The sequence below is a fragment of the Cervus elaphus genome, chromosome 13 (assembly GCF_910594005.1).
Source record: "Cervus elaphus chromosome 13, mCerEla1.1, whole genome shotgun sequence".
Classification (NCBI taxonomy): domain Eukaryota; kingdom Metazoa; phylum Chordata; class Mammalia; order Artiodactyla; family Cervidae; genus Cervus; species Cervus elaphus.
Genome location: NC_057827.1, coordinates 60,594,189 through 60,620,783, shown reverse-complemented (window position 1 = coordinate 60,620,783; position 26,595 = coordinate 60,594,189). Strand labels below are relative to the sequence as shown.

Here is a 26,595-nt window from a genome sequence, read left to right as displayed (position 1 = left end):
ACTATAGCCCCTCCAGGTTCCTCGGTCCATGGGGCTTCTCCAGGCAAGAATACCAGAGTGGGTTGCTATGCCCTCGTCTGAGAGATCTTCCCCAACCCAGGGATCGAACCCAGGTCTCCCACATTGCAGACGGATTCTTGACCATCTTCCCCACCAGGGAAGCCCAAGAATACTGGAGTGGGTAGCCTGTCCCTTCTCCAGGGGATCTTCCCAACCTGCATTGCAGGCAGATTCTTTACCAGCTGAGCTACCAGGGAAGCCACACCTTGATCCCTATCAGTCCCCAAATGTGGGGAACAGCACCCCCTCAGCCCCTTCTGGCCTCAGGATCCAATCCTGCTCTCTCGCTGCCCCGCCAGGGCCTGCTGGCTCCCCCAACCCCCCACCCCCGCTGAGTCGGGAGCTCTGGTGGGTGAAGAAAAGAGGCCAAAGCAGGTAAGGATTTGGTCATGATGCTGGCAGCCTGGAGGCCCGGGGCTGCCTCAGCATAGGCTGAAGCACTCTGAGGTCTGGGTGCTGGCGAAGAGGTTCCTGGGGGTTGAGTCTTCACTCACTGAATGTTTCCGGAAGGGTCTGCGGTAGCTTCTGCGGCCCCGGTCCTTGGGATTGTTTGCTGTCCAGCACACGATGGGTTCTGTGAGCAGTGAGATGAATCTCACCGTCTCCATTTTGTCCAACATGAATTCCTGGAAGGAAAAAGAAATCTCTGGTGCCTGACTGGGCACTGGGCCCTGGACGCTGCTTCCCAGACACCAAACCGCCGTCAAAGGTTGACCTGCACGTCCTCTCACAAGGGCCCCAACAAGGATGTGGTATCAATGCCAATTGGCAAGGAGCAAACTGGGGTTCAGAGAGGTCAGGTGACTTTTCTGAAACGACACAGCTCAGCAGTGGCAGAGGTGGATGGCTCAGAGTCCAGGTCCTCGTGTGGCTTCCTGAATGGGGTTGCCTGCCTCTTCTCACCACTTCCTCCAAGAAGCCCACCCTGACTGCCCACAGCCTCTCTCTCTCTGAGGGGCACTCATTTCTTAAGGGCCAGGTGATCTTTATTTCCCCCACCTCTAACTCTTTCCTGGGCATAAGAGTGTGACTGTAAGTCTTGACTGATTGATTGTTGAGGGAGATCCTTGGGACCCCTTGACATCACTGGGTAATTTCCTCCTTTTTCTTGGGAAGAAGATGAAATTAATACACTGCAAGTGTAAGGGCAAATGTGCCCTTTCTCAAATGTTCATTCACGTCCAACATGAAGGAGCTACACCCCCAGGGGATGCCAAATATGTGGCGTTCAGTGTGAGCTGTGCCACGGAGCAGGGTGGCCCTGACACTGCCCATGACATTCTTGTGAGAAGTTCTTCTCAATTAAGATGCAGCCTCACTCATTGTGGACCATCACTGCTGGACAACATAGGCATGGGACTTGGGACTTGGGACAACAACATGGGACTTGACCGCCACCTGCCGCCCACCAGTGTCCTGGTAAATCCCATGGACAGAAGATCTTGGTGGGCTACAGCCCATTGAGTTGTGCAAAGAGTCGGACACAACTGAAGCAACTTAGCAGGCAGTAACAGGTCCCAGAGGCACTAAAATCCTGAATTCAAACTACTCCACTGAACCTGCCATGAATGAGGAAAGCAAGTTACGGCTTAGGATAAAGCCAGCGCTGAAGGGGAAATAGGGGAGGGTGGAAAGTTCGGTCCTTTAAGTGCCACTGAGCCTTGGTCAAACTGAGTCTGAAACCCACCCAGATGTTGAAATTACACGCACAACACAAGACATGCTGTTACAAGAATCAAATAACCTCAAAAAAATAAATAAATAAGGGAAGAACAAAGCTAGAAGACTCACTTCCCAATTATAAAAAACTTACTACAAAGCTGCAGTGATCCAGACGGTCCAGTATTGGCTAAGGACAGACGTGAGGACCAATGGAATAGGATTAAGAGTCCAGAAATAAACCTTCACATTTGTAGCCAGTTGATTTTTGACAAGGAGGAGGAGACAATTCAATGAGCAAAGAGTAGTCCTTTCAGCAAATGGTAACAGGACAACTGAATATCCTTATGCAAAATAATGAAATTGGACCCCTATCTGATACCATATACAAAAATTAACTAAAATTACATCACAAACCTAAAACTATAAATATCTTACAAGAAAACTTAGATACAAATCTTCATGACCTTGGATTAGGTAATAGTTTCTTAGATATGATAAGTAAAGCACAAGTAACTAAAATAAAAATATATACATTGGATTTCAGCAAAATTGAAATCTTTGTGCTTTAAAGGACATCATCAATGTGAATAGATGACCAGTAGAATAAGACAAAATATTTTCAAATAATACATTTGATAAGGAACTTATATTCAGAGTATGTAAAGAATATTTACAACTCAACAATAAAGACAAATAATCCAGTTTAAAAAATGGGCAAAGGATCTGAGTAGACATTTCTCCAAAGAAGATATGCAAATGGACAATAAACACATGTGTGTTCCACATTATGCATCATCAGAGAGATGAAAATCAAAATCACAATGAGATACCACTTTATATGCACTAGGATGGCTAAATTATCAAAGACAGACCATCAAGTGTTAACAAGGATATGAAGAAACTGGGCCCCTCATACTTTGATCACAGGACTGTAAAATTACAGAGCCACTTTGGAAAACAGTTTGGCAGTTCCTCAAAATGTTAAATAGAGTTACCACATGAATCAGAAATTCGACTCCTAAGCATTTACCCAAGATAATTGGAAAAGCTATGTCCACACAAGTACGTGGCCATGGGGACTTTCTTGGTGGTTCAGTGGCTAAGACTCGTGCTCCCAAGGCAGGGGGCCCAGGTTTGATCCCTGGTCAGGGAACTAGGTCCCACGTGCCACAACTATACAAGATCACACATGTTGCAGTGAAGATCAAAAAATCCCCTGTGCTACAACTAAGACTCAGTGCAGCCAAATAAATAAATATTTTTAAAAGAACACAGGCAATAGAGGCATTATTTATAGGGCTTCCCTGGTGGCTCAGATGGTAATTATTTATAATAGCCGCCAAATGAAAACAACCCAAATGTCCATCAGTTGACTGCTGGATAAACAAAAGTGGTCTATCCATACAATGGAATATTATTCAGTCATAAAAGGGAATGATTTATGCTACCATGTGGATGAAACTTGAAGACATTATGCAAAGTGAAAGAAAGCAGATACAAAATGTATTATTTTGGGGGAGTGGTAAAAGGATTCAGGAATGAGATACTACCAATGATGGTGCAGTTCTGACTGTACTGAAAACAGTGAAGTGAGCACTCTGAATGGGTAAATCTTAGGGCACTGGAAGTATATCTCATTAAAGATATTAAAACTAAAACAAGGTATGCTGTCATTGGTGGAAGCCAATCTGATGTCCTGACCTCCACTGTTGCAGCATCAGCATTATGACTGATGAGGGTGGGGACCCCCAGTGAGAAGGCAAAGCTCAGCGGACTTGAAAGGAGCCTGAAGTTTCAGATGAGGACCCTGCACTGAGACTCCCTCGGTCACTGAAATGTCCCTCCCTGTGTAAACATATGGCCACATCTGTGAGCATCTTGGTGTGTTGGTTTGCAGGTGTGTCCATGTATGTTTCATGTGTATTGCAGGGTGTCCGGTGAGACCATATGACTGTCTGCATGGGTGTGTACCCCATGTGTGTTTGTGTGTGTGTGTGTGTGATGTAACAAAGTGGGACTACACATTAAGCCCAGGCAGGGCAGGAGTTGCTTTATAACTCTCTGACCCAGCACCAATAGGTGCTCATTACAAGTTTGTTGAGAGGCTAAAAAAGACCCCAAGACCCCGCCACACACATGCAGACACCATGCAGCCAGGGAGGGAAGGGCCAACACGGACACACCAGGAGCCGAGGCCCAGGACAGGCTCAGGTCAGAGCCTGCCTGGGGAGCACAAGTCCTCACCTGGATCAGGTCGAGCTTGGAGAAGAGGCCCAGGCCCCTGGGCACAGCCTGGGCAGAGGAGCAGCACTGCTGGACCATGTCATTGATGGCCGCTTGCACATAGTTGAGCAGCTCGTTCTGCAGGAAGGGGAGCAGGCTGGGGCCCCCTCTTAGAATCCCCTGCCCCCTCTCCCCACCTTGCTCAGGCCAGAGAGGCATCCTGGAGCCAGGAGCTACCTTCTCATCTCGGCCTGTGCTCCACACCCAAAGGGGCTGAGATGAGTCCCTCCACTCCCCAGAGTCAGAACATCCTCCCCTGCAAAGAGGGACACAGGACGGATGGCTTTCCAGAGGGTCCTCCTGGCTGGGGAAACCTGAGGTTCACACCCAATGGAGGGGCTTGGTGGGGGGCACCTGGAGGAACCCAGGGCTCCTTACTCGGGGCAGCTCCAGAGTCCCGCACTTCAGGTCTTCAGAGTCGTGATCAGCCATGGCTTCCTTGCTTCCCACCTTAAAGAGAAAGACCCAGAACAGGCTCTGTAAACTGCGGCCGATCCAGGTCCCCCTCAGGGCTCCTTGGCTGGGAGTAGAAGCCCACGGACTCCAATGCTCATGTCTTCCAAACTAGTCTCCCACGGGGCCTGAGAAGGTCCCACATTCTCCGACTGCACCCTGCTCACGTGGGGTGTGCCCAGCACTGCCCTGTGCCCCAGCCTGGCTTCCCCACCTCCTCCCAGCAAACCCTGAGGCTAGGAGGGCACAGACTCTGGCATGGGGAGGACCCGGGGAGAGTTCAGAGGGTAACTAGTCCACATTCCCCAGCCCAGGAAAGAAAAGCTCAAAGGATTAAGCCCAGAAATCTTGTCCCCTGACTTCAGTTTAGTTCAGTTCAGTCACTCAGTCGTGTCTGACTCTTTGTGACCCCATGCACTGCAGCACACCAGGCCTCCTTGTCCATCACCAACTCCTGGAGCTTGCTCAAACTCATGTCTATCAAGTCGGTGGTGCCATCCAACCATCTCATCCTCTGTCATCCCCTTTTCCTCCCACCTCCAATCTTTCCCACCATCAGGGTCTTTTCCAATGAGTAAGCTCTTCACATCAGGTGGCCAAAGTGTTGGAGTTTCAGCCTCAGCATCCGTCCTTCCAATGAATATTCAGGACTGATTTCCTTTATGATTGACTGGTTGGATCTCCTTGCAGTCCAATGGACTCTCAAGAGTCTCCTCCAACACCACAGTTCAAAAGCATCAATTCTTCGGCGCTCAGCTTTCTTTATAGTCCAACTCTCACATCCATACATGACCACTGGAAAAACCGTAGCTTCAAGTCCCCTGACTTCAGCCCTGACTGATTCTTTCTGAGCATCACTCTTCTCCACGGTGAAATAGATATGAGTAAGAATCACATTATTTAAGAGTGCACATGCCTGAATGGGGGCATCCCAGCTGCCTTAACTGCCTGTGGCCTCAGCATCTGCCTCTTCTTAGAGAAGCACTGTGACAGCTAATAGCCACCAGATCAAAGCAGTCAATCCTAAAGGAAATCAACCCTGAATAGTTATTGAAAGGACTGATGCTGAAGCTGAAGCTCCAGTAGTCTAGCCACCTAATGGGAAGAACTGACTCATTAGAAAAGCCCCTGATGCTGTGAAAGACTGAAGGTGGGAGGAGAAGGGGAAGACAGTGGATGAGATGGATGAATGGCATCAGCGACTGGATGGACATGAACTTGGGCAAACCCCGGGAGATGGGGAAGGACAGGGAAGCCTGGCGTGCTGCAGTCCATGGGATCACAAAGAGTCAGATGTGACTTGGCAACTGTACAACACCACCAGGCCACAAGGGAGAAGTGGGTAAGCGGGGTGTGTGTTTGTGCCCACGCGCGTGAGAGCGCGCATTGGGGGCTGATATTATGGAGGACACAGCAGCCCCCGGCTCTCGCCCCAGCCCCACCCCGCCCGGCGGACTGAGCTCACCTCACCGCTGCCCGTGGCTTTCTGGTGGGTGACGCCACGCTCCAGCCGCTGCCACTGCTCCTGCTTGCGGTGACACCTCCTCTGCAGCTGGCACAGCCGGATCCTGAGGCACTGCGGTGAGGGTGGCTGGGTCACCTCGGGGCCGCAGACCCTCCCCGGGGGCGTCTGCCCTGGGCCTGGTCCAGGAGCTCGCTGCTCAGGGCGGTCTGAGCGAGGGTGGGGGTGGGGAGTGGCAAGATCGGGGATCAGAAAGCTCTGGGTGGGGGGGTGTCAGAGCCATTCAAAGCACCAGGAGATGTAAGGAAAGGTATGTGTGGGGCTTCTCTGGTGGCGCAGGTGGCAAAGAATTTGCCTGCAATGCGGGACACCCAGGTTTAGTCCCTGGGTCGGGAAGATCCCCTGGAGGAGGGCATGGTAACCCACTCCAGTATTTCTTGCCTGGAGAATTCTATGGACACAGGAGCCTGGCAGGCTACAGTCCTTGCGGTTGCAAAGAGTCAGACAAGAAAGAAAGGAAAGAAAGAAAGAGAGAGAGAGAGAGAGAGGGAGGGAGGGAGGAGGAGGGGGAGGGAGGGGAGGGAAGGAGGGAAAGGAGGGAAGAAGGAGAGAGAGAGAGAGAGGGAGAGAGGGAGGGAGGGAGGGAGGGAGGAAGGAAGGAAGGAAGAAAGAAAGAAAGAAAGAGAAGTCACGTCTGACTCTTTGCAACCTGTGGACTGTAGCCCACCAAGTTCCTCCATCCATGGGATTCTCCAGGCAAGAATACTGGAGTAGGTTGCCTTTCCTTCTCCAGGGGATCTTCCCGACCCAGTGATGGAACCCAGGTCTCCCCCATTGCAGGCGGAAGCTTTAACCTCTGAGTCACCAGGGTTACTGAGGGCTACTGAGTGACAAACACTTTCACTTTTCAGGCCTACTGGGGTTTGAATCGAAGCTCAGCTCCTAGAGCCCAGTTTCACTCTCCATAAGCAAAACCACCTGTCTGGGCCCTTCTGGCTGCAGGTGCTGCTGGGAGGACACTGGGTCGGGGACAAAGCTGTGAAGGCCTCTGGGGCACAGGCTGCGCTGGGCACATTGCCCCCGTGAGGATGTGTTGGGGGACACAGGATATACATGACTCCTCACTTTGAGCCCTAGTTTCCTTACTTTGAAAATGAGGAAAAATAGTCTGCCTGGGACTAAAGTGCAACACTTAGCTCAGAATTAATATCATCAATATTTTAATGCAATGTTTTTAAAAATTAAAGTTAGTGCGAAAAATAATGTACAATGAGCAAAATATTAAAATTTTCAATAAAGTTGGAATCCAGTATTGCACTTGCACACCTCACTCCCCTCCCCTAGTCTCAGCTCTAGGAAGAGAAGCACCTACCTTGGGTTGCTGGGGTGAGATTTGAATGAGATAAAGCATGTTAAGTCTTTTCACAGTGTCCCTCCCTCAAAGGAAAAAAAGGTACAAAATGGTGTAAGTTTTCAGTGCTACCACTAGGGGGCAGAGACTGGCTGCAAATTCCAAGCCAGGTCCTTGCAAGAATCAACCAACCCGTCAGCTTCTCTTTTCCTGTTTTGTCCCTCTCCACGTCCCTATCCTCTGGCCTCTTGTGTCCCCAGGCCCCAGCTGCAGCACAAAAATTCATCATGCCATGCCTTTGCCAGGGCAATTTCTTCTGCATAGAATGCCCATCCCTTGGGCTGAAAGTTGAATTCATTAGAAGATAAACCAAATATGAGAGATATGACCTCTGGGGGCATTTACTCTGAGACAGTTTCTGTTCAGTGTCTCACAACAGCCTACCAGCTAGGTTGTATTGCCCCCATTTCGCAGTTGAAGAAACTGAGGCTCAGAGAGGGTCGTGCCCAGGGTCATGCAGCTAGTCAGAGGCTGAAGGGGAATTTAAACCTCAGTCTGTCTGAATCTAGCACTCCTGACTTTTCTACCATGAAGATTACTTTTTAAGCATAAGCTGAGTTTTCCAGGGGAGACACCCAGCAGAAGCGGAGGGAAAGGGATTCAGAACAAGGCTCTGGAGTGACAGCCCCACCCAGATTCCCAGCAGCCCACCCCTGCTCCAGGCCTTCTTCTGGGGTGCAGAGGGTGGTGGGTGCCTACACCCCAGTTCTCTGCCCAGGGGGATGGGCCAGGCTTCAGACAGCTGTTACCGGGATCAGAGCCCTGTGGCCCTCCTCTAGAGACTCCAGACTCTTGTGGACGGCCTGGTTCATCTCAAAGAAGGCCTCGAGATGCTTCTGGATGTCCTGGCTGACTGCGAAGAGCTTCCCATAGTGCTCCACCATGGCGGCCAACGGGGTTTCCTCCGGCTCCTCCCCTTGGTTATGGCCTATGGAGACAGTGTGTGGCAGGATGGGTGGGCACAGAATGCCCAGCCCTTACCTGCCCCCTGCAGTGATGCTCACACGGTGTGGGGGCGGGGGCTGATGCTTCAGCTGGAGCCCCAGAGTTGAGAAGGCTCCATCACCCATCTCCTGTCCCTTTAGGAGAAGCCTCAACATTTGAAAGGCTGCAAGGATTCTGGATTTGTGGGGATTCTGGATCGCTGTCAAGTGAGGCAGGAGACTCCCCACGCCCCGCCCCACCCCCTGGAACCCCCAGGAGAAACTGCTGGCTGGGGGAGCCTGCAGGAAGAGGACAGGGGTCATTGCTGCCCTGAGCAAACAGGCCCCAGCCTTGGTGTTTGCTCCTTCTGGTGGGTTGGACAGGGTTGCATGGCTGAATTAGGAAGACCCCAACCTAGGAGGCTGCCGGCAGCAACCCTGGGCGCTGGGTCCACATCAAGACCTGTGCTCGGCCTGGAGCCCTGCGCCCTTCCTTGGCTCAGCGCTCAAGGCTCTCTGGTGCTTCTCAACCTTCCAATCACACCTCCCAGCAATCCCTGCCAGGCCCCGGCACTCCAGCACACTGGAACTCACCAGTCCCAAACCCACCACGCAGGGCTCCAGGCTACGTTTGTGCTGTTCCCTCTGACTGCAATGCTGGGCCCCTTTGCTGAATACCTTTGAGCTCCATGAGTGGCCCCCTCCTCCATGAAGCCTTCCCTGACCTCCAGGGCAGAGTCCCTGGGGCTCCCACAGTTACAGAGCACTTAGCACAGTGGCTCTGAAATCAGATGGACCAAAGTCTGAGACCCAGCTCCACCACTTCCTGGCTAGGTGACCTTGGCCAAGTCCCTAAAGGTCTCTGAGCCTGGGTAACACAGTTCCCAGAAGCTCCTATGAGTGTGTGTGCTCAATTACCCAGTTGTGTCCAACTCTTTGCAACCCCGTGGACTGTAGCCTGCCGGGCTCCTCTGTCCATGGGATTCTCCAGGCAAGAATACTGGATTGCCATTTCCTTCTCCAGGGGATCTTCCTGACCCAGGGATCAAACCTGCGTCTCCTGCATCTCTTTCTTTGACAGGCAGATTTTTTTACTGCTGAGCCACCCGGGAAGCCCCGGCACCTCATAAGGAGGGGTTAAAAAGACTAGCTAAAGAGCTTTGCACAGAGTAAATATTTCATAAACAATAATAGTTGTTTTATTATTGATGGTGTAAAGATAATAATATGGTAATAATAATACAAATATGTAACTATGACTTCCCTTCCCTTTCCTACCAAGTTTCCGGCACTGATCACAGTGGATTCCGGCACAAACCATGATCAAACGAAACACAGAAACCCATTTCAGATGTCTGTGTAATTTTAGCTCCAACGAGCAAAACCAAAGACAAATAAGATAATAATAATAGCTGCCATTTCCTGGGTGCTAGCTGAACATCAGGCTCTGTGCCTCTGGGTTGGCCAGAAAGTTCGTTCGAGCTTTCCCCCAAGATGGTACAGAAAAACCCAAGGGAACTTTTTGGCCAAGCCAGTACATGATGATAAAAGATGATCCGTGCTACGGAGCTCTCGCTGTTCCCACTGTACAGAGACCTTGAGAACTTGCCACACAGCTCACACGGCTGGTGGCCAGGCTGGCTCGACCACAGTGGCACGGGCCTGTGGGTTCCCATGCGGCAGGTGAGCTCGAGGTTCATTGGGGTCACAGGTGCCCGGGTCCCGGGCTGGGAGGTGGTCGCGGAGAGGACAGGCCTTCTGAGAAAGCTCCATACGTACCCTTGGGGATCTTCTCAAGGACCCTGATCAGATAGTCTTCAAAAAGCTTGTGCTTCTCCACCTCCCTCTTCAGCTTCCTCTGCCTGTAGAGACATTTCAGTGCCAGCAAGTGAGCCAGACAGGACGACGTGGTGTGGGGACCCCCAGGCCGTGACCCCTGGCAAGGGCCCGTCTCTGGAGCCGTGTGGATCTGGGCTGGACCGGTCACTGTCCCCATCACCTGGGGACACTGACTTGCGTCTCTCCACTCCCGTTTTACTGCTGAGTAAACTGAGTCATAGACAGGTCAAATAGATGCCGGTGGTCAGGCTGTGAGAAAGGAGACCCGGGGGGAAAGCAAGGCTGAGACTTTCTGATGTGGGGTCTATGGAGCCCCTCCTGTAGGCTCGCAGATGACCTGAGCCCCCACTAGCTGGTGATGTAGCCAGGGGCTTCACCTCTCTGTGCCTGGGTGGGCCATGTGTAACAGGGGTAACCAGACCCTCCCTCACAGGACGGTGGGGACCAGGTCTGGGACGCCCAGCACATCTGAGGTCGGGGCCCCAGCAGCCCCCAGAAGGGAGACGGCCACATGCTACTGCCCAGCCACGCTTGACAGTCAAGGGCATCACCAAGCAAGATGAGTCTCCTGCTCTGGGCCCATTCAAGATCAGCAGTCAAGGGCAGAGGGCAGAGGGGGACAGGGCCGTGGGTCACATCTCTGAGTGACCGCTGAGTGCCCCAGGGCAAGCCACTCTGCATCTCAGACCCTATTTTCTCATCCACACCATCCTGAAAAATGCAAGAAAGAATGGTATTCCCTGCTGCAAATACGTGGGGTGAGCCTCTGTACTAAACATTATTGGGGTTGGAAACCCTGTGAGAATATGATGGATGGGTTGGACCTTCTCTCCAAAACCTCACTCACAGAAACATCCTTTTGCACCCAATTCAGGCTTTTCGTGGGCAGCCTGATATGGAAAGACCTCTCTGGGCAAGGACCCAGGGCGTCTGCTTGGAGCCAGGGCAGCAGCCTCACACATTGATTTTGGAAAGGCTGAGCCGACAGGTGCATGGGGATGGCCACCCACAGCCCTGCCTTCGTGCTGGGAGATTGAGCTTGTGCAGGGCCTGGGACCAGCCAAAGCCTAAAGTCAAAGGGGGAGAGTTAGGTGCCCCCACCTCTTGCTACTCACAATTCAGCTACCCCTCCTGACTTACTCCCAGGCATCCCCCACTCCCTGGCCATTTCCTGGCCCTGAGGAATTTTTCCGTTGCTTCCTCAGGCATTTTTGTTCAGTCCCAGCCGCTTAGCCCACCGCAGGTGGCCCCGGGGCCGGGGCCGGGGCACAGCGGGGCTCGGGACAGCTCGTACTTGGCCTGGAGTTGGCAGAGTTCCTGGGACAGCACCCGCAGGTCCCTGTCCTTGTTGCCGGGATCACGCGGGCCAGCCTCCTGGCCTGCATCCCTGGCCGCCGGCATCGCCGCCACACCACCCCGGGCGACTCTGAACGATGGGGGCCGCGTGGGCCAGGCAGGAAGGAGATGGGTGGCTACGACAACAGTCAAGGTGGCAGTTTTCTCTTCCGGTCCTCCTGACAGCCCTCAGAAGTCAGGTTCCAGTTTCACTTCCTAGAAAAGGAAACCGAGGTTCAGAGGGGACCCCTGTGACCAGCTCGAGAATGTACCGCAGGGCTGATCTGGACTCAAGTTTCATTAAATTCAAAGTCTGGGGCCTTTGAGCAGTGCCTCCAGCTCTGGGGGGACCAAAGGGGCCATTCTGCAGTGGCATCATTGTCATTGTCACCCCATAATGGGGACTGTCAAGACCCATGGGTGCCAAGATGCCTGGGACTTCCAACAGGTGCTGGCTTCCAAGAGCATTCAGGAAAAGAGTCCAAGGGGGCAGAGCTGGGGCAGGGTCAGAGAGTAGCCCACAGAGGGAGGAGGCACCTTTGTCATCTATCTCTACCCACCCATCCTGCCAACCATTTATGCATTTAACTGACATATACTCTGAGCTTCCATAGAGCTAGACTGAGGTACACACTTGGAGTAAGCTCACGATCAAGCTGGGAAAGTGGCCTAGTTAACAGGCAAGTTTCAACACAGCCTTGCAAAGAGTTCCTGGGCTGCTCACCTAAGTCTGGTTTGCTAGTTACAGCTAAAAGAAGACAATCTCCCTAAGCGCCATTCACTGGCCACCTGCTGGGCCAGGCCAGCACATGGGAGGAGCAGGGTGAGAAGGGGAGGGGCTGCTTGGTCAACTTCTCCAGCCCCCAGCGTCAGATATGGGTCCATGAACAAAGGGAGGAGGAAGGGGCCCGGCTGACTCACTAGACAGCTCCAGGAGCACAAAGCCATCGCCAACCTGTGACGTCACAATGCCGGCTTCCGTTCTCATGACATTGTCTATTGCAGGATTCACCTGGGGGTGGAGTGGAGGGCCTGATTCCCTGAGGTCCTGGGGGCCTTTTTGTCCCTGGTTCAGTTCCCCAGGGGAAGGGGTGGAGAGGTGTTGGTGACCTCGGGGTGATGGTGGGGTGGACTTGGGCTGTTTTTGCCCTTCTTTCAAGACTCATCTTCCTTGATATCCCTACCTTGCAAGCTTCCCAAATCCTACTGGCTTGTCCTGGGACTCCCCTTTTTGCCTCTTTTAACCTGATTCTGGGTAGCTATAGCTTGGGTACTTCCCTAGGTGGGATAGTCAGCAACCATGGAGGGTTCAGTCCCTCTCTCCCTGGCCACCCGCCTCCCCAAGGCTCAGGATGAAGCCTGGCCTGGGGCAGGGGAGGTGAGGGAACAGAAGGACACTTCTGGACCTAAACCTGATCCTGGCCCTGCCCCTGCCTAATGCTCAGCCCTGTTACCTGGTGCAGGGCCTCTGTCACTGGAGGGGACCTGGGCATGGTGCCTGCCTCTGATACACCTGTTCCATTCACTGCCCAGTTATCTGGCCCGGCCTTCCCCACTGGAGGCCCTTCAATCAGAGCTGGGGCTCTGCAGAGGCCAGCCTGGGAGGGTCTCACTGGGGAGACTGTCAGGAGGGGCTGCAGTGAGGGCATATGTGGAGCGAGGGGCTATGTGGGTGCAGAGACAGGGTTGGGGTTGAGGGCAGGGTGTGAGGTCGGGTCTGTGGCTGGAGCTGGGCAGGGGCTGGGGCTGTGACTAAGGCTGGGGCAGGCTCTGGATCAAAGGTTGAGAATGGGGCAACAGCCAACCCAGAGGAGCTGGGCTTGTTGTTATTCTGGGACAATTCCCCAGCTTGCATTCTTCAGCATTCCCCCTCATGACTCTTCATCAGTGGGCAGTGGATTCAGTCTTAGCTGGCAGAGGAGTCCCTGAGCAGGTCCCAAGGGAGCTGTCTATCTGCCCCTCCATGGTTCTGGAGCCCAGAAAGCTTTTGTTGAGACCAACCAAGAAACAAAGGTGGACCTGGATCTGGCCTTGGGCTCAGATGAAGGGTTGCTGGTGCTGAGAGAGAGAAGCTCTGGGGCTGCCTAGAGGGTCAGAGCCAGGCCTGGGGGTGGGGGGTTGTGTGTGGAGGAGGGGTGGAGGAAGTCCCCCCCAGTTTTGACAATGTCTGAGGGGGTTCTTGGGCTTCCCAGTTGGTAGTAGTGGCAAAGAACCCACCTGCCAATGCAGGAGACATAAGACATGTGGGTTGGATCCCTGGGTTGGGAGGATCCCCTGGAGAAGGGCAAGGCAACCCACTCCAATATTCTTGCCTGGAGAATCCTATGGAGAGAGGAGCCTGGCAAGCTACATGGGGTTGCAAGGTCACAAATAGACATGACTAAAGCAACTTAGCACGCATGTATGAGGTGGTTCTTGAAGATAAGAATGAATGAGGATGCACATAGAGGTGATTGTAATAAGCGGAGTAAGTCAGAGAAAGACAAATGGCACACATCACTTATGTGTGGAGTTAAAAAAAATTACAAATGACTATTTACCAAACAGAAACAGGCTCTCAGACATAGAAAACAGACTTAGGGTTTACCAAAGGGAAAAGGAGGAGGAGAGATAAGTTAGGAGTTTGGGATTAACAAATATACACTACTATATATAAAATAATAACCAACAAGGCCCTACTATCTAGCACAGGGAACTCGACTCAGTTCTTTTTTTTTTTTTTAAACCTTAAAATTTTTATTTCAAAATTCTCATTCTGGTCAATTTAACAAGTAGTTTTAAAATGCATAAATTTATTTACATTAAAAGCATCAAAACAATTCCAACAGCATGACTTAGTTGCAAATACATAAGCATCTCTGAATGCTGTATACACTAAATTAGAAGAAAACTAAGCCTTCATGGATTTTTCTATGGCCTTAAAATTCACAGGATATGCCCAACTTCATTACCCTTTAAAACTCGGTAAGAATATTACCTCCTGAATTTAACTTAACAAAACAGAAAACTGTATCCAGGCTTTAAGCACAATGAAAGCTCAACAACCTCCAAAGCAAAGAGGAATGTGCTGTCTTCAAGTAGGCATGGCAGGATTTCCAGTGGGACAACAAAAACTGACCTTGCACAGTGAGCCCTCCTTACCTTTACTGCTCAGCGCAGAGGCTCTGAACTCTGACGCTAGACAAACTACCCCAAGGTTATCAATTCAGAACAGTACTTCATTAAACGCACAGCAAGCTTTATAATGTGACACCAAATTTTTCTCCAGGCAGTTGTAGGTTGCTTTGTATCACGAATCATTCTGTAGGGCTCAATCATTTGTAGGGCTCTTCAAAATACAGGGAAAACCCCCAAGTCTGGTTTGCTCTGCTTAGATAGGTTTGCCTGTAAAATGAAGATCTCAGAAGTTTTTAGTAAAATCACCACTACTTTGCAAGCAGCTTTGACAAAGAATAACTTGTAAAACCATAAGTACTTTGCTTTTTTTACACACAAACTGGAGAATGAGATATAAATAACATACAAAAGAATATTATTAATTTTTTCTGAAAATAGTCTTAAGGCTATCAAATTTGAAACTTTAAGGAATTTCAAGGTTAAAACACTGAGAAAAATTGGCCAGAGCGGTTTTCCCCAGGTTAATTATACGTGAGGCAATCATTAGCTATAATCAACTTGTTCCCTTACTGATATCTCAAAATGGCTGAATGTTAACCTTTGTTATTTGCATGTCTTTTCTTTAGTGTTACTTGAAGAGTATGTTGTCCATGCCTAAGAAATCTTTAGACATAAGCATACAAAATTTGCCATGCATTTTATCCAGCATCAGATGCAATTCCTACTAAATCTTACTAAACCCTACACAACCTCAGCCCCACCGCCAATGCCCACATAAAACGTTCTCTCACTGATTAACAGCTCAACTAAACTCTGAACATCACAAATTCAGCATCTAAGAAGAATTATCTTTTAACCTAACAATTCTTTTAGTTACTTGACTTATGGTTTAGCATGTTTAAGAATCATCTGACAGGCTTATCATTGTTTCACTCTGAACAATGCTATAAAAATAAAATTTTTAAAAGCTTTAAAAATAAAATTATATGATCTGGTACATGTAAACATTCCTTTTTTCCCTTTTAACCTATAGCACACCATTTTGTAGAGTACTGTAAGCCATGCTAACATTGTGGGACTTTTAAAGCATAGTTTAAAGCAGTGTTTGTCATTAAACACCAAAACAATTTTTAGGTTTCCAATTCAAAAGGTTCAAGAACTCAAACTAATGGACAGTTCGATTTCCATTTTGTAAGCACTACATCATTCTTAGTAGTATTCTCTCATTCTGGAAATTATTTACCTTTTACTGAACTCCAGAACTGTGAAATTCTTACCTTTTCTATTCAGGGATCCTTAATTAAGCTCTTTATATTTCTTAAAGAAGGGACATGCTAGTTTTGTTCAACTTCACACAATGCATTTTGAAAGAATGTTCTCAAAATGTATTGGGTGGCACATTGAGGTTACATGTTAATTTATTCCATATTACTAAAATGGCATCCCTCTTACAAAATTTAACTTGGGTCCAATTTCAACAACCGATCATTTAAAATACAATCATTCTTAAGTTAACCCACATTTTTCTACCACATATGAAACCCAGGCTAGAGACAAAAAACACAGGAGAAGCAGCAGGGATATTGCTCTGACTGCCTCTACTTAGGTTCCACTTGTCAACTGTCACTGTTGCCAAAATCTGCTTTATGAAGGGAGTAGGGAACAGAAACGTTAACTACAGACTTTAAACAAAAACTAATTTCAGATTCCCACTCACACTTTTGGCATTAAGACCTACAGACACACATACTTGTCAACTCCATTCAGCATTAGCACATCTTGTTTTCTTTTTAACTACTGTTTAAATTCCAGAAAGTTAAGAACAATCTAAGGATCACTGACAGTTTATACATCATTAACAATTATTAAAAAACTTGCAAATAACCAGTTAATAGTTACACATGAAGAACACCAATACTGATAAAATAGTACTTGTTTACTAGCAACAAAAGACAACCCACCCCTCCCAAATTTAAATTTCATTTTCAAAAAATAACAGAACAACTTTCTTTACACAATGCTTTAAACAGAATGGCATTTTCACCAAATTTAAATATTTGAATGTTAAGCAACAAGTTATTGCCTTTTAGAGGTTAAGTAAAATGTCCTGAATTCCTTGTCCAAAGTAATCAAAAGGCATATATCCTCACTTTACAGATTATCAAAATAAATTTCCCTTACAAATTGTTAATGGAATATTTGATAACCAGGTAAATCAAATTTGACCCCCAAAAAAATCACATACAACATGCAATCTTAGAAGAATGTTTTAGTACAAAAATATGACAAAACGACTTCAAGGAAAAGCTGTATGTGGTTAATATATATACACAGATATACATGTGAACTTTTACACAGAGTGATTACACATCTTCTTTTTCGATACTTTCTCTATTTCTGGAACGGTTAAAAGTGGAAGTTGAATCTTCAGCCATATTTAATTTTCCAAATCTTCTGGTCACAATCCCCACCAAACTCATCGACTCAGTTCTTGTAATAACCTCTCCTGGAAGGGAATCTGAAATAGAATAGATAGATACATATGGATAACTGAGTCACTTTTCTTTATACCTGGAACTAACACAGCATTGTAGATCAACTATACTTCAGTTTTAAAAAGATGAGTGAGTGAGGAGAAGTAAGGTTGAAAGGGCATTCCTGGCAGAAGGACCGGCAAAGACAAATGTTCAGACGCACACAGTAGCAGACATGGAGTGTGAGAACAGTAGGCGGGTCCTTAAAAGCTGAAGGTGAAGGTCAAAGTCGGGATAAGTTTGGGGAAGCTGCCAGCAGGAGCCAGAGCATCTCCACCAGGACCTTGGGACACTTGAAACAGAAACTGATGGGGCCACTCTGGACAAAGAGGACATCCGTGAGAGGCTGTGAAGGGTTGCACAGAATCAGAAGGAAGGCTGAAGAGCCAGGTTCAGAGAGGACTAGGTCCCAGGGCAGCCCTGGGGATCCAGACAGCAGGAACTCAGGGTGATAACCTCCCAAATGAATCCTTCCAACCTCTTTCCATAAGCTTTTCCATCCTTAAGAGGCAAAGTCCTGAGAGAATGTGCCTAATTGGCTGAGCCTGGGTCATGTGCCCGCCCCTTGGCTTGACTGACAGTCACATCATGGGCTCTGCCTTGGGGGCTGAAGGTTTCCCAGGGCAAATCCTGAGGCTGTTGACTCTAAAAGGGGAAATGGACCCTGGGCAGGGCTCACTGCACGGAGGCCCAGAGAAGATGGAATAAGGAGTTTGGGCTTTATCCTGAAGGCGATAAGCAGCTAAAGGAGAGACACTGAAAGTGAAAAGTGAAAGTGAAGTCGCTCAGTCGTGTCCGACTCTTTGCGACCCCATGGACTGTAGTCCACCAGGCTCCTCTGTCCATGGGATTTTCCAGGCAAGAATACTGGAGTGGGTTGCCACTTCCTTCTCCAGGAGATCTTCCCAACCCAGGGACTGAACCCCGGTCTACCACATTGTAGGCAGATGCTTTACCGTCTGAGCCAGCCGGAAAGTCCCTGGAGAGATGCTGCCACGTGGGGGATCATTTAACATCTCACATCCATGAGGTCAAACCTGCTATTTTGCAGATGGGGAAACTGAGGCCCAGAGAGGTTACGTAAGTTGCCACCATTGGGAAATTGCTGAGCTATGAATTCAGGAAGTTGGGATTCTAGAAACTTCTGGGAGGTTGAGTTTTGCTGGGACATGGGGTCCTCCACGGATACAGAGTGAGGGAGGCGGCCCTGAGGGAGGCTCCGTCAGCTTCCCCTGGGCGTCAGGCTTTCATTTATTATTAAGGGCACATGACTGACCCTCCTTCTGCTGAAAGAAGCTGCTGGAACAGCCTCACCAGACCCTCATCTCTTCCCAGGCCCACCCCTCTCTGTACCTCATCTCCCAGCAGCACAGGGCCCTAAACCACTTGACCCAATATAGCCATAGGCAGGGGGGTTGCGCAGGTGGTGGGACCATTCACTTCCCAGTGAGGATTTTATTTTTGGCCTGAAATATCCCACCCACAAACAAGGCTGGGAGACAGACCGCATGTGGCTCCAGACATATTTCTCCCTGTCTGGCCATACAGATGGGGCTTCCTAGATGGCTCAGAGGGTAAAGAATTCACCTGCAGTGTAGGAGACAGAGGAGACACAGGTCCAGTCCCTGGGTTGGGAAGATCCCCTGGAGAAGGAGATGGCAACCTGCTCCAGCATTCTTGCCCGGAAAATTCCATGGACAGAGGAGCCTTGGGGGCTACCGTCCAAAGGGCTGCAAAGAGGCAGGCAATGACTATGCAGGGCCACACAGAGCCCTATAGAAAGACAGTCACAATTTCCAGGGCATGACACCTGCTGCTTAGCTCTTGGCCTGATGAGAAAACTGAGGATCGATGAGAAGTCACTTGCCAAGGGCACGTGGCTCATAATGGGTAGCAGGGCTGGCTGTGCAATCTGTGGGACCCGGGGCAACAGGAAAAAGCTGGGCCCCTTACTCAGAAAATTAAGAATTTCAAGACAGCAACTGCTGCTGCTGCTGCTAAGTCGCTTCAGTCGTGTCCGACTCTGTGCGACCCCATAGACAGCAGCCCACCAGGCTCCCCCATCCCTGGGATTCTCCAGGCAAAAAAACTGGAGTGGGTTGCCATTTCCTTCTCCAATGCATGAAAGTGAAAAGTGAAAGTGAAGTCGCTCAGAGGACAGCGACGACAGGCCGTAAAACCAAATTGGGAATCTTGAGAGCATGGGCCTTGCACAACTGCATTCCTGCTCGGGGTTTGGACCCGGGTCTAGGGGGGTCTAGAACCTGTTTGTAAACTCCCACTTCCTTCCAGACCACTAAGCTGCCCTGAACCCTCCTTCCCCCCGCCCCCTGCCCCACCCCTGCCACTCTCCAGCGAGCTGCAGTGACCTGGGGAGGAGTCGGGGGCTTACCTCGGGGATGGAAGGAACTTCAGAAAAGTGGAGATCAAGGTGAGGGAGGCAGGAAGTGCCGAGGTTCCACTGCTGGGGTAGAGCCCAGGTTCCAGACCTCCCAGGGCAGCCTCTATCTCTTGGGCTCCCGGAGAGAGAAATTCAAGGTCAAGCTGTCTATTATAAACAGCTGGGAGTCCGCTTCAAGGGCAGAGCCACAATTAAATGGCAATAGAATCCCCTTTTGAAAAGCTTTAACAAGGATGGTGGGGCTGGAATTTGACCCCAGGGCTTGAGTCTCACAGCACAGCAGAAGGGAATGGCAAATCAGGCTTCTGCCCAGAATTCCAGGCCCGTCTGCTCTGCAGCCCCCAAATGCCCCTCGACAGGGACAAGGGTGGCCTTCTGCAACCAGAGGTGATGATGCCCAGAATGCAGAGAGTGAGGCTGTGGAGCCAGGAGGTTTGACCAGCTGTGTGACCTTAGGAAAATCACACAACCTCTCTGAGCCTCATTGTCCAGAAATGCAAAGTAGAGATATTAACAACCTGGGATTAAATGAAATAATCCACATAGAACATGTAACAGCATCTCATTTTGGTAAAAATAGTGCGTGCATATGTGTGTGTGTGTGTGTGTGTGTGTGTGTGTGCACAAAGAGGAAACTCTAGAAGGATAGGAATAAGCTTTTAGGATCTGATTAATATTTTAGGGACAGAGGATGAGGGCAAACTTTTCTCTAACTCTTTGAGAAAAGCAAGCAGCTCTGCCTGACACCTGGTAGGGGTTCCACCAGCCTGAGTTTTCCTTCTCGCTCCTCCCTTCTCGCTCCCTCCAGAAGATCACAGTGGCAGTGATCGCCGGGCACAGGACGCTTGTCTGAAAGTGAGTTTTCACAGAGGGCGGGCCTGAAGCAGCTGAGCCCTGTTGCTGGGGCTGGTGCCAAGGGCGGCTCCAGGGAAGGGGCTGGGAGTGTGTGTAGCTGGTGGGGGGTGAGGAGGGGTGACGTGCGGAGGGAGGGGTGTTGCGGGGTTGGGGGTGGGGGCGTAGCGAGCGTGAGGCAGACAAGCATAGCGGTTCTGCCAGAATCTTGCTAAGACCCTGCACTGCTTAGACTCCCCACCCCCACCGAGATGGACCCTCAGGTGTGTCCCTAACCCTCCCTCCCACCCCGGCAAACCCAGAGCAGCCCTGGGCCCAGGAAGCCGCGTGGGGGCTGCTCCTCTGAGGTCCCGGCTCCAGTCCTCATCCTTGCTCTGCGCCCCACCAACCCGGCACCCCCACCGCCCCCCCAGGAAGGTCTTGGGTACCAGCGGTGGGGCAGCCCTCCTGAGGCTGCCGGGCCCTCCTGGGATGGAGGACAGGGGCACTGGCCGGGGTCCCAGGGCCCACCAGGGGGGGCTGGGCCTTTCAATGTCTCTGCCATGACATCTTGGCTCCCTCCACGCCCCACACCCCCCACAGCAGCTCAGAGGAGCTGCCCTCCTGAGAAGAGGTGTGGGAAGGGCCTGCTCTGACCACAAGAAGCGAGGGCTGAGTTCTTTAGTCACTAAATTGTGTCCTGCTCTTTGCGACTGCATGGACTGTAGCCCTCGGGGCTCCCCCTTCTGTGGGATTTCCCAGGCAAGAATACTGGAGTGGGTTGCCCTTTTCTTTTTTCAGGGGATCTTTCCTATCCAGGGATTGAACCCATGTCTCCTGCTTGGCAAGCACATTCTTTACTACTGGGAAGGCACATTACTGGCAGGCACATTCTTTACTTTACCTGCAAAGCCCACTAGGGTCTGAGGGTCACCCATTAATTATTTCCCCTTGGTCCTAGAACATGACCTTCCCCAGGAAGAGTCTTCAAGGCAATCTGGGGAAACACTGAGGAATAGGGAACAGAAAGGCCTGGGCTCAACCACAGCTCCTTCATACTCCAGCCTTGTGACATTGGACAGGTCATTTCCTTGCTCTGAGCTTCAGTGGGGTCATCTTAACGAGGCCCACTGGATCTGCCTTCAGAACCACTCAGATCCATCCACTGGCCCACACCGCTCCAAAACCCCATCTCTCCGACATGGACCAGTGCAGTGACCGTCCCTGCTGGGCATCCTACTTCTGTCTCCTGCAGGCCACTCTCCTCCCTGTGGCCAGAGAGGGTTCCTTCAAGTGCAAATCCCCTCTCCCCACTTCCCTGTCTAAAACCAGTGCATTGCAGATAACTGCTTAACCACCTGCTTCCTAGGGTGCAAAGCCACGACCTGTGGTGCTTGCCAATTTCCATGGTGTAAATACTCCCACCATGGCTGATTTCAAGCTACTAATAGCTTAACAACAAGCAAAAATCCTGAAGATTTAACAGATGATTGTCAGGAGTGGGCGTGAGTCATCTGCAGCACACCACCGCTTATAAACCTTCCAATAATTACAAATGAAGTTCATACCCTGGATGACCAGGTCCCCAGTGATCTGGGCCCCTGCCTTGACCATGCTCCCCACATTGGTCTTCCCCCGGTTCACCCCAGGGCCTTTTACCTGTGGTTTCCTCTGCTCACAGCACTGTTTGCTCAGCTCTTTATAATATAAATACTTTCTTCCTCTTGCCTTTTTGATCTCAGCTCAGATGCACCTCTCAGAGTGGCCTCCCCTGACCATCTCAAACCCTCTTAACTCCAGCTCACCTTTGGTCTCACCTCGTTCTTGTTCTGGGAAAAAATGGAAAACGGAGAAAATGGGGGAAATGGGGAAAAAATGGAATCAGTGGCAGATTTTATTTTCTTGGGCTCCAAAACCACTGTGGAAGGTGACTAAAGCCATGAAATTAAAAAATACTTGCTCCTTGGAAGAAAAGCTATGACAGATCTAGAAAGCATATTAAAAAGCATAGACACCACTTTGCCAACAAAGGTCTATATAGTCAAAGCTATGGTTTTTCCTGTAATCACGTACAGATGTGAGAGTTGGACCACAAAGAAGGCTGAACACCGAAAAATTGATACTTTCAAATTGTGGTGCAGGAGAGGACTCGTGAGAGTCCCTTGGACTGCAAGGAAATCAAACCAGTCAATCCTAAAGGAAATCAACCTTAAATACTCATTGGAAGGACTGATACTGAAGCTGAAGTTCCAATACTTTGGCCACCTAATGCGAAGAGCCAACTCTTTGGACCCTGATTCTGGGAAAGATTGAGGACAGGAGGAGAAGGGGGCGATAGAGGATGAGATGGTTGAGTGGCATCACTGACTCAGTGGTTTGAGCAAGCTCTGGGAGATAGTGAAGGACAGAGAAGCCTGGCATGCTGCCATCTATGGGGTCACAAAGAGTCAGGCATGACTTAGCGAGTGAACAACAACATTCTTGTTCAGTTCTATTTTGGTCTTGTTACTCTGGGTTGTCTCTCTCCTCACCGGAATCTGATGTCCACCAGGGCAAAGAATGGTCCCTCCTGGGATCTTAATGTCTAAGAGAATAGCGTACCTTTCTGGTAACTCAGCGGTAAAGAATCCGTTTGCCAATGTAGGAGACTCAGTTTCGATCTTTGGGTCAGGAAGATGCCCTGGAGAAGGAAATGGCAACCCACCCCAGCATTCTTGCCTGGAGAATCCCATGGACAGAGGAGCCTGGCAGGCTACACTCCATGGGGTCCCAAAGAGTTGGACTTAGCGACTGAGCACACACACAGAGGAGAATAGTACCAGACACACAGTAGGTGCTCAATAGACCTATGGGCACAAGCACAGCTTTGGAGACACAACTTTGGGTTTAAGTCATGGCTCCCCCACCAGTCACATACATAACCATCATGGAGTCACTTAATCTCTCTGGACCTCAGTTTCCCCATCTGTAAATTGGGGATGGCAGTGCCTGTGTGATGGAGCTGCGAGAACCTGGAGTACAGTGTCTGTTATTACCTGGGTCTCAGAAAATGCGACCAGCCTCTTCACTTGCATATACCCAATCACAGGGACTCAGTCCCCCCCAAAGTCACCTTGTCCACCTCTGGGTCACTCTAATCGCCAGAACATCTTCCCTTCCTTATACTGAGTCCAATTATGTCTCCTCATAGTATCTCTCGTTAAGTCCTAGGTCCTCATAGGAAGTCTTGTGTTTTCATAACCACGCTGTGAATGTTGGAACAGACTGATGTCACATTTCAGCATGGCACTGAAGGCAGATGTGACATCCCTCAGTGGCTCCTCTCCAGTCGTGTGCTGTCTTGTCTTGACACGTCACCTGACCTCGCTGAGCCTCAGTTTATTCCTCTGTGAAATGGGGTTAACATAGTACCTACCTCATCCATAGTTGGGATTAAATTAGCTGATTTACACATACACTTGGGCTTCCCTTGTAGCTCAGCTGGCAAAGAATCCACCTGCAATGCGGAAGACCTAGGTTCAATCCCTGGGTTGGGAAGATCCCCTGGAGAAGGGAAAGGCTACCCACTCCAGTATTCTGGCCTGGAGAATTCCATGGACTATATAGTCCATGGGGTCACAAGGAGTCAGGCCCAACTGAGCGACTTTCACACATACACTTAGCACATAGTAGGTGATCCCCCCCCCCCCACACACACACACACAAAGCCACTGTTAGGACTCTTACTCTGCCTGGTGTGGGTCCACTCCCAGAGCCAGAATTTGTGCCATTTTCAGGTCCACAGCCATTTCCGGTTAAGGCCAGGCCCTCTCTTGAATGCTCTGCAGCCAAGCTGGAAAAAGGGCCCCTTCTTTCTGGGTCGCCCACCCCACCTGCTCCCAGCTGTCAGCCACCCCCTCACAGTGGACCAGGGGGAGTCTCAGCACTTCCCAAACTCTCCAGGGGTTACCTGACCCTGGGCAGTCATGCCATCATTCAGCTTGGAGGCGAGGCCCCCAGACCCTGGGCAGGGGCCTTGGGTGATGCCCTGGTCAGCCTGCCAGGCACCGAAGGGCAGAGCAGGGATCTGAGAGCAAAGGAGCCGTCAGTACAGTGTGGACAGGAGACCAGGGCTTCTTAACCACCCTGGACTCTGCCCTATGATAAGACTTAGAGAGGACTTTCCCAGCAGGCTGGGCAGGATGGGGCAGTCACAGACGCTATACCCAGGCCCCCCGTCCTCCAGGAAGAGGCCCCACGTGCAGGCCAAGCAGATGCAGCCAGATGTCCGCAGGGCCCTTCTCGTGTCAAAGCATAGCTCCCACTGGCTCCAAGCTCATCGGGGTCTCTGGCCCTTTGTGTCCAAAGCCTTTCCCAACACTTCTACCAATTTTAGGACTTCTGTTCTCCTGCTCCCCAAGGCTCCAGGCTGCCTACCTCCACCCAGACTGGACGCCCACCCCACTGCCCCAGCAGGCTCACTGTCTACAGCGCCCACCATTCACCATTCGGAGCCTCACTGTCCTTCCTGGGAAATGCAGGCAGGAGGTCCCCCAGCCACCGCTGACCCCGTGTGCGGGGCTGGTCCTCTACAATGCCCTCCTCAGCTGTCTCCTTCCTGGGTCCATGACCTTCTCTATCTGCTATGTGGAGTTGCTCCCCAACTCTGAAGGCCCAGAATGAAGTGGGAGTCACACCCACACCAAACTTTCATCCAAGTATTTCCCAGCCAAGACCCTCTTTGTCTGTCTGTCTCTCTTCCTCCCTCACTTCCTCCATCTCTCCCCCCTTGCTCTTCCCAACACCCGCCCCCCACCACCATATTCCTTGTTCTAGGCTGTAGAAAAGGGAGAAACTTCCCCAGTTGCTCCATGCTGTGTGAGAAGACAGCCAACCACCTACAAGCCAGGAAGTGGGCCCTTCCCAGACACTGGGTCTGCCGGCACCTTGATCTCGGCCTTCCCAGACTCCAGAATCCTGGAACCTGTGACAGCCCCGCCCCAAACCTGCAGATAATGCCAGACTTTAAGGGATGTCAGTGCAACGTGGGAACCTGGGTCGCTGACTGAGAAGCAAGCTACCCACTCCCTGGAATGCTGACCTTGGACTGATACAGAAGAGGAATAAAGGCCCATCTTGGCAGCCCCAAAGGAAACCAAACCATCCCTCCATCGTCTCCCCCACAGTCCAAGCCCTCAAGCATGGCTTGCCCAGCTCTGCTGGCCCAGCGCCTGCCTTCTCTTCCAGCTCACGTCTGCCCTCCCCCACACCCTGGCCAGGCCCATCTCCTGTGGTTGCCCAGCTGGCCACCGGCTTCAAGGCCACAAGCCTTGGCTCACACCTCGCCCTTGGCCTGGGCTACCCTGTACCCACCTGTGCTCCTAGACACTCTTCACCTGCAGAGACTCAAGGCGGCCTGATCCTCCTTTGTCGGATGGTCTCCTGACCCCCACGCTAACCCCTTCCCCTCCTTCTTCCCGCCCTACTCCCCTCCCCCACTCTTCCTGACTCCTCCCCTCCCCCTTCACTCTCCCTACTCCCCTTCCTGACCCCTGCTACCTGACCCCCTAGGCTGTGTCTCCCCAGGGCTCAGATGTAGCAGTTCTACATCCCAGCAGCTTCTGGCTCCTAGTGGGGCTCATGGCATTTAGTTTGTGCCTCGAGGATAAAAATAGAAATAGTTACAGTCACTGAGCTTCACACAGCCCTGCCCTGTGTGTGTGTGTGAGTTGCTCAGTCCTGTCCTACTTTTTTTTTTTTAGTTTTAGTTTTTTTTAATTAATTAATTAATTTTAATTGGAGGCTAATTACAATATTGTAGTGGTTTTTGCCATACATTGACATGAATCAGCCATGGCTGTACACATGTCCCCCATCCTGAACCCCCCTCCCCCCTCCATCCCCATCCCATCCCTCAGGGTCATCCCAGAGCACCGGCCCTGAGCGCCCTGCCTCAGGCATCGAACCTGGAGTGGCTATCTATTCCACATATGGTAATATACAGGTTTCAATGATGTTCTCTCAAATCATCCCACCCTCGCCTTCTCCCACAGAGTGCAGAAGTCTGTTCTTTATCTCTGTGCCACTTTTGCTGTCTCCCATATAGGGTCATCATTACCATCTTTCTAAATTCCATATATCTGCGTTAATATACTATATTGGTGTTTTCCTTTCTGACGTACTTCATTCTGTATAATAGGCTCCAGTTTCATCCACCTCATTAGAGCTGATTCAAATGCATTCTTTTTAATAGCTGAGTAATATTTCATTGTGTATATGTGCCACAGCTTTTTTATCCATTCGTC

The 26,595-nt window shown here is 50.5% G+C and overlaps 1 protein-coding gene and 1 long non-coding RNA gene across 6 annotated transcripts; both read right to left on the bottom strand.

The window, feature by feature from the left end:
- Positions 1 to 482: 482 nt before the first annotated feature.
- CCDC197 (coiled-coil domain containing 197) lies at positions 483 to 12,441 on the bottom strand. The gene is made up of 8 exons (XM_043921563.1): positions 12,350 to 12,441; positions 11,388 to 11,644; positions 10,034 to 10,116; positions 8,081 to 8,259; positions 5,924 to 6,034; positions 4,384 to 4,455; positions 3,967 to 4,083; positions 483 to 686 (listed from the first exon to the last, which is right to left on the bottom strand). Exons 2-8 carry the CDS (start codon positions 11,492 to 11,494, stop codon positions 483 to 485), a joined length of 873 nt encoding a protein of 290 aa, XP_043777498.1. The 5' UTR covers positions 11,495 to 11,644; positions 12,350 to 12,441.
- Positions 12,442 to 14,153: 1,712 nt separating this feature from the next.
- LOC122706340 lies at positions 14,154 to 25,943 on the bottom strand. Of its 5 annotated transcripts, none has more exons than XR_006344381.1 (4): positions 25,664 to 25,943; positions 24,038 to 24,143; positions 21,971 to 22,140; positions 14,154 to 17,063 (listed from the first exon to the last, which is right to left on the bottom strand). It is a non-coding gene; the product is annotated as an uncharacterized LOC122706340 (long non-coding RNA). The 5 variants fall into 5 exon arrangements; XR_006344382.1 differs by having other exon boundaries at positions 14,154 to 17,051; positions 25,664 to 25,939; XR_006344379.1 differs by lacking the exon at positions 21,971 to 22,140 and adding an exon at positions 23,727 to 23,807 and having other exon boundaries at positions 14,154 to 17,051; positions 25,664 to 25,899.
- Positions 25,944 to 26,595: the final 652 nt, after the last annotated feature.

Excerpts from the sequence above, each read along its gene's own strand:
- CCDC197 (XM_043921563.1), bottom strand. The coding sequence starts at position 11,494 with ATGCCGGCGGCCAGGGATGCAGGCCAGGAGGCTGGCCCGCGTGATCCC. Across the intron at positions 6,035-8,080 it reads GCCACAGGGCTCTGATCCCG|TGCCTCAGGATCCGGCTGTG; the intron begins GTAACAGCTGTC and ends CCCTCACCGCAG. Across the intron at positions 4,084-4,383 it reads GGACTCTGGAGCTGCCCCGA|AACGAGCTGCTCAACTATGT; the intron begins GTAAGGAGCCCT and ends CCCTTCCTGCAG.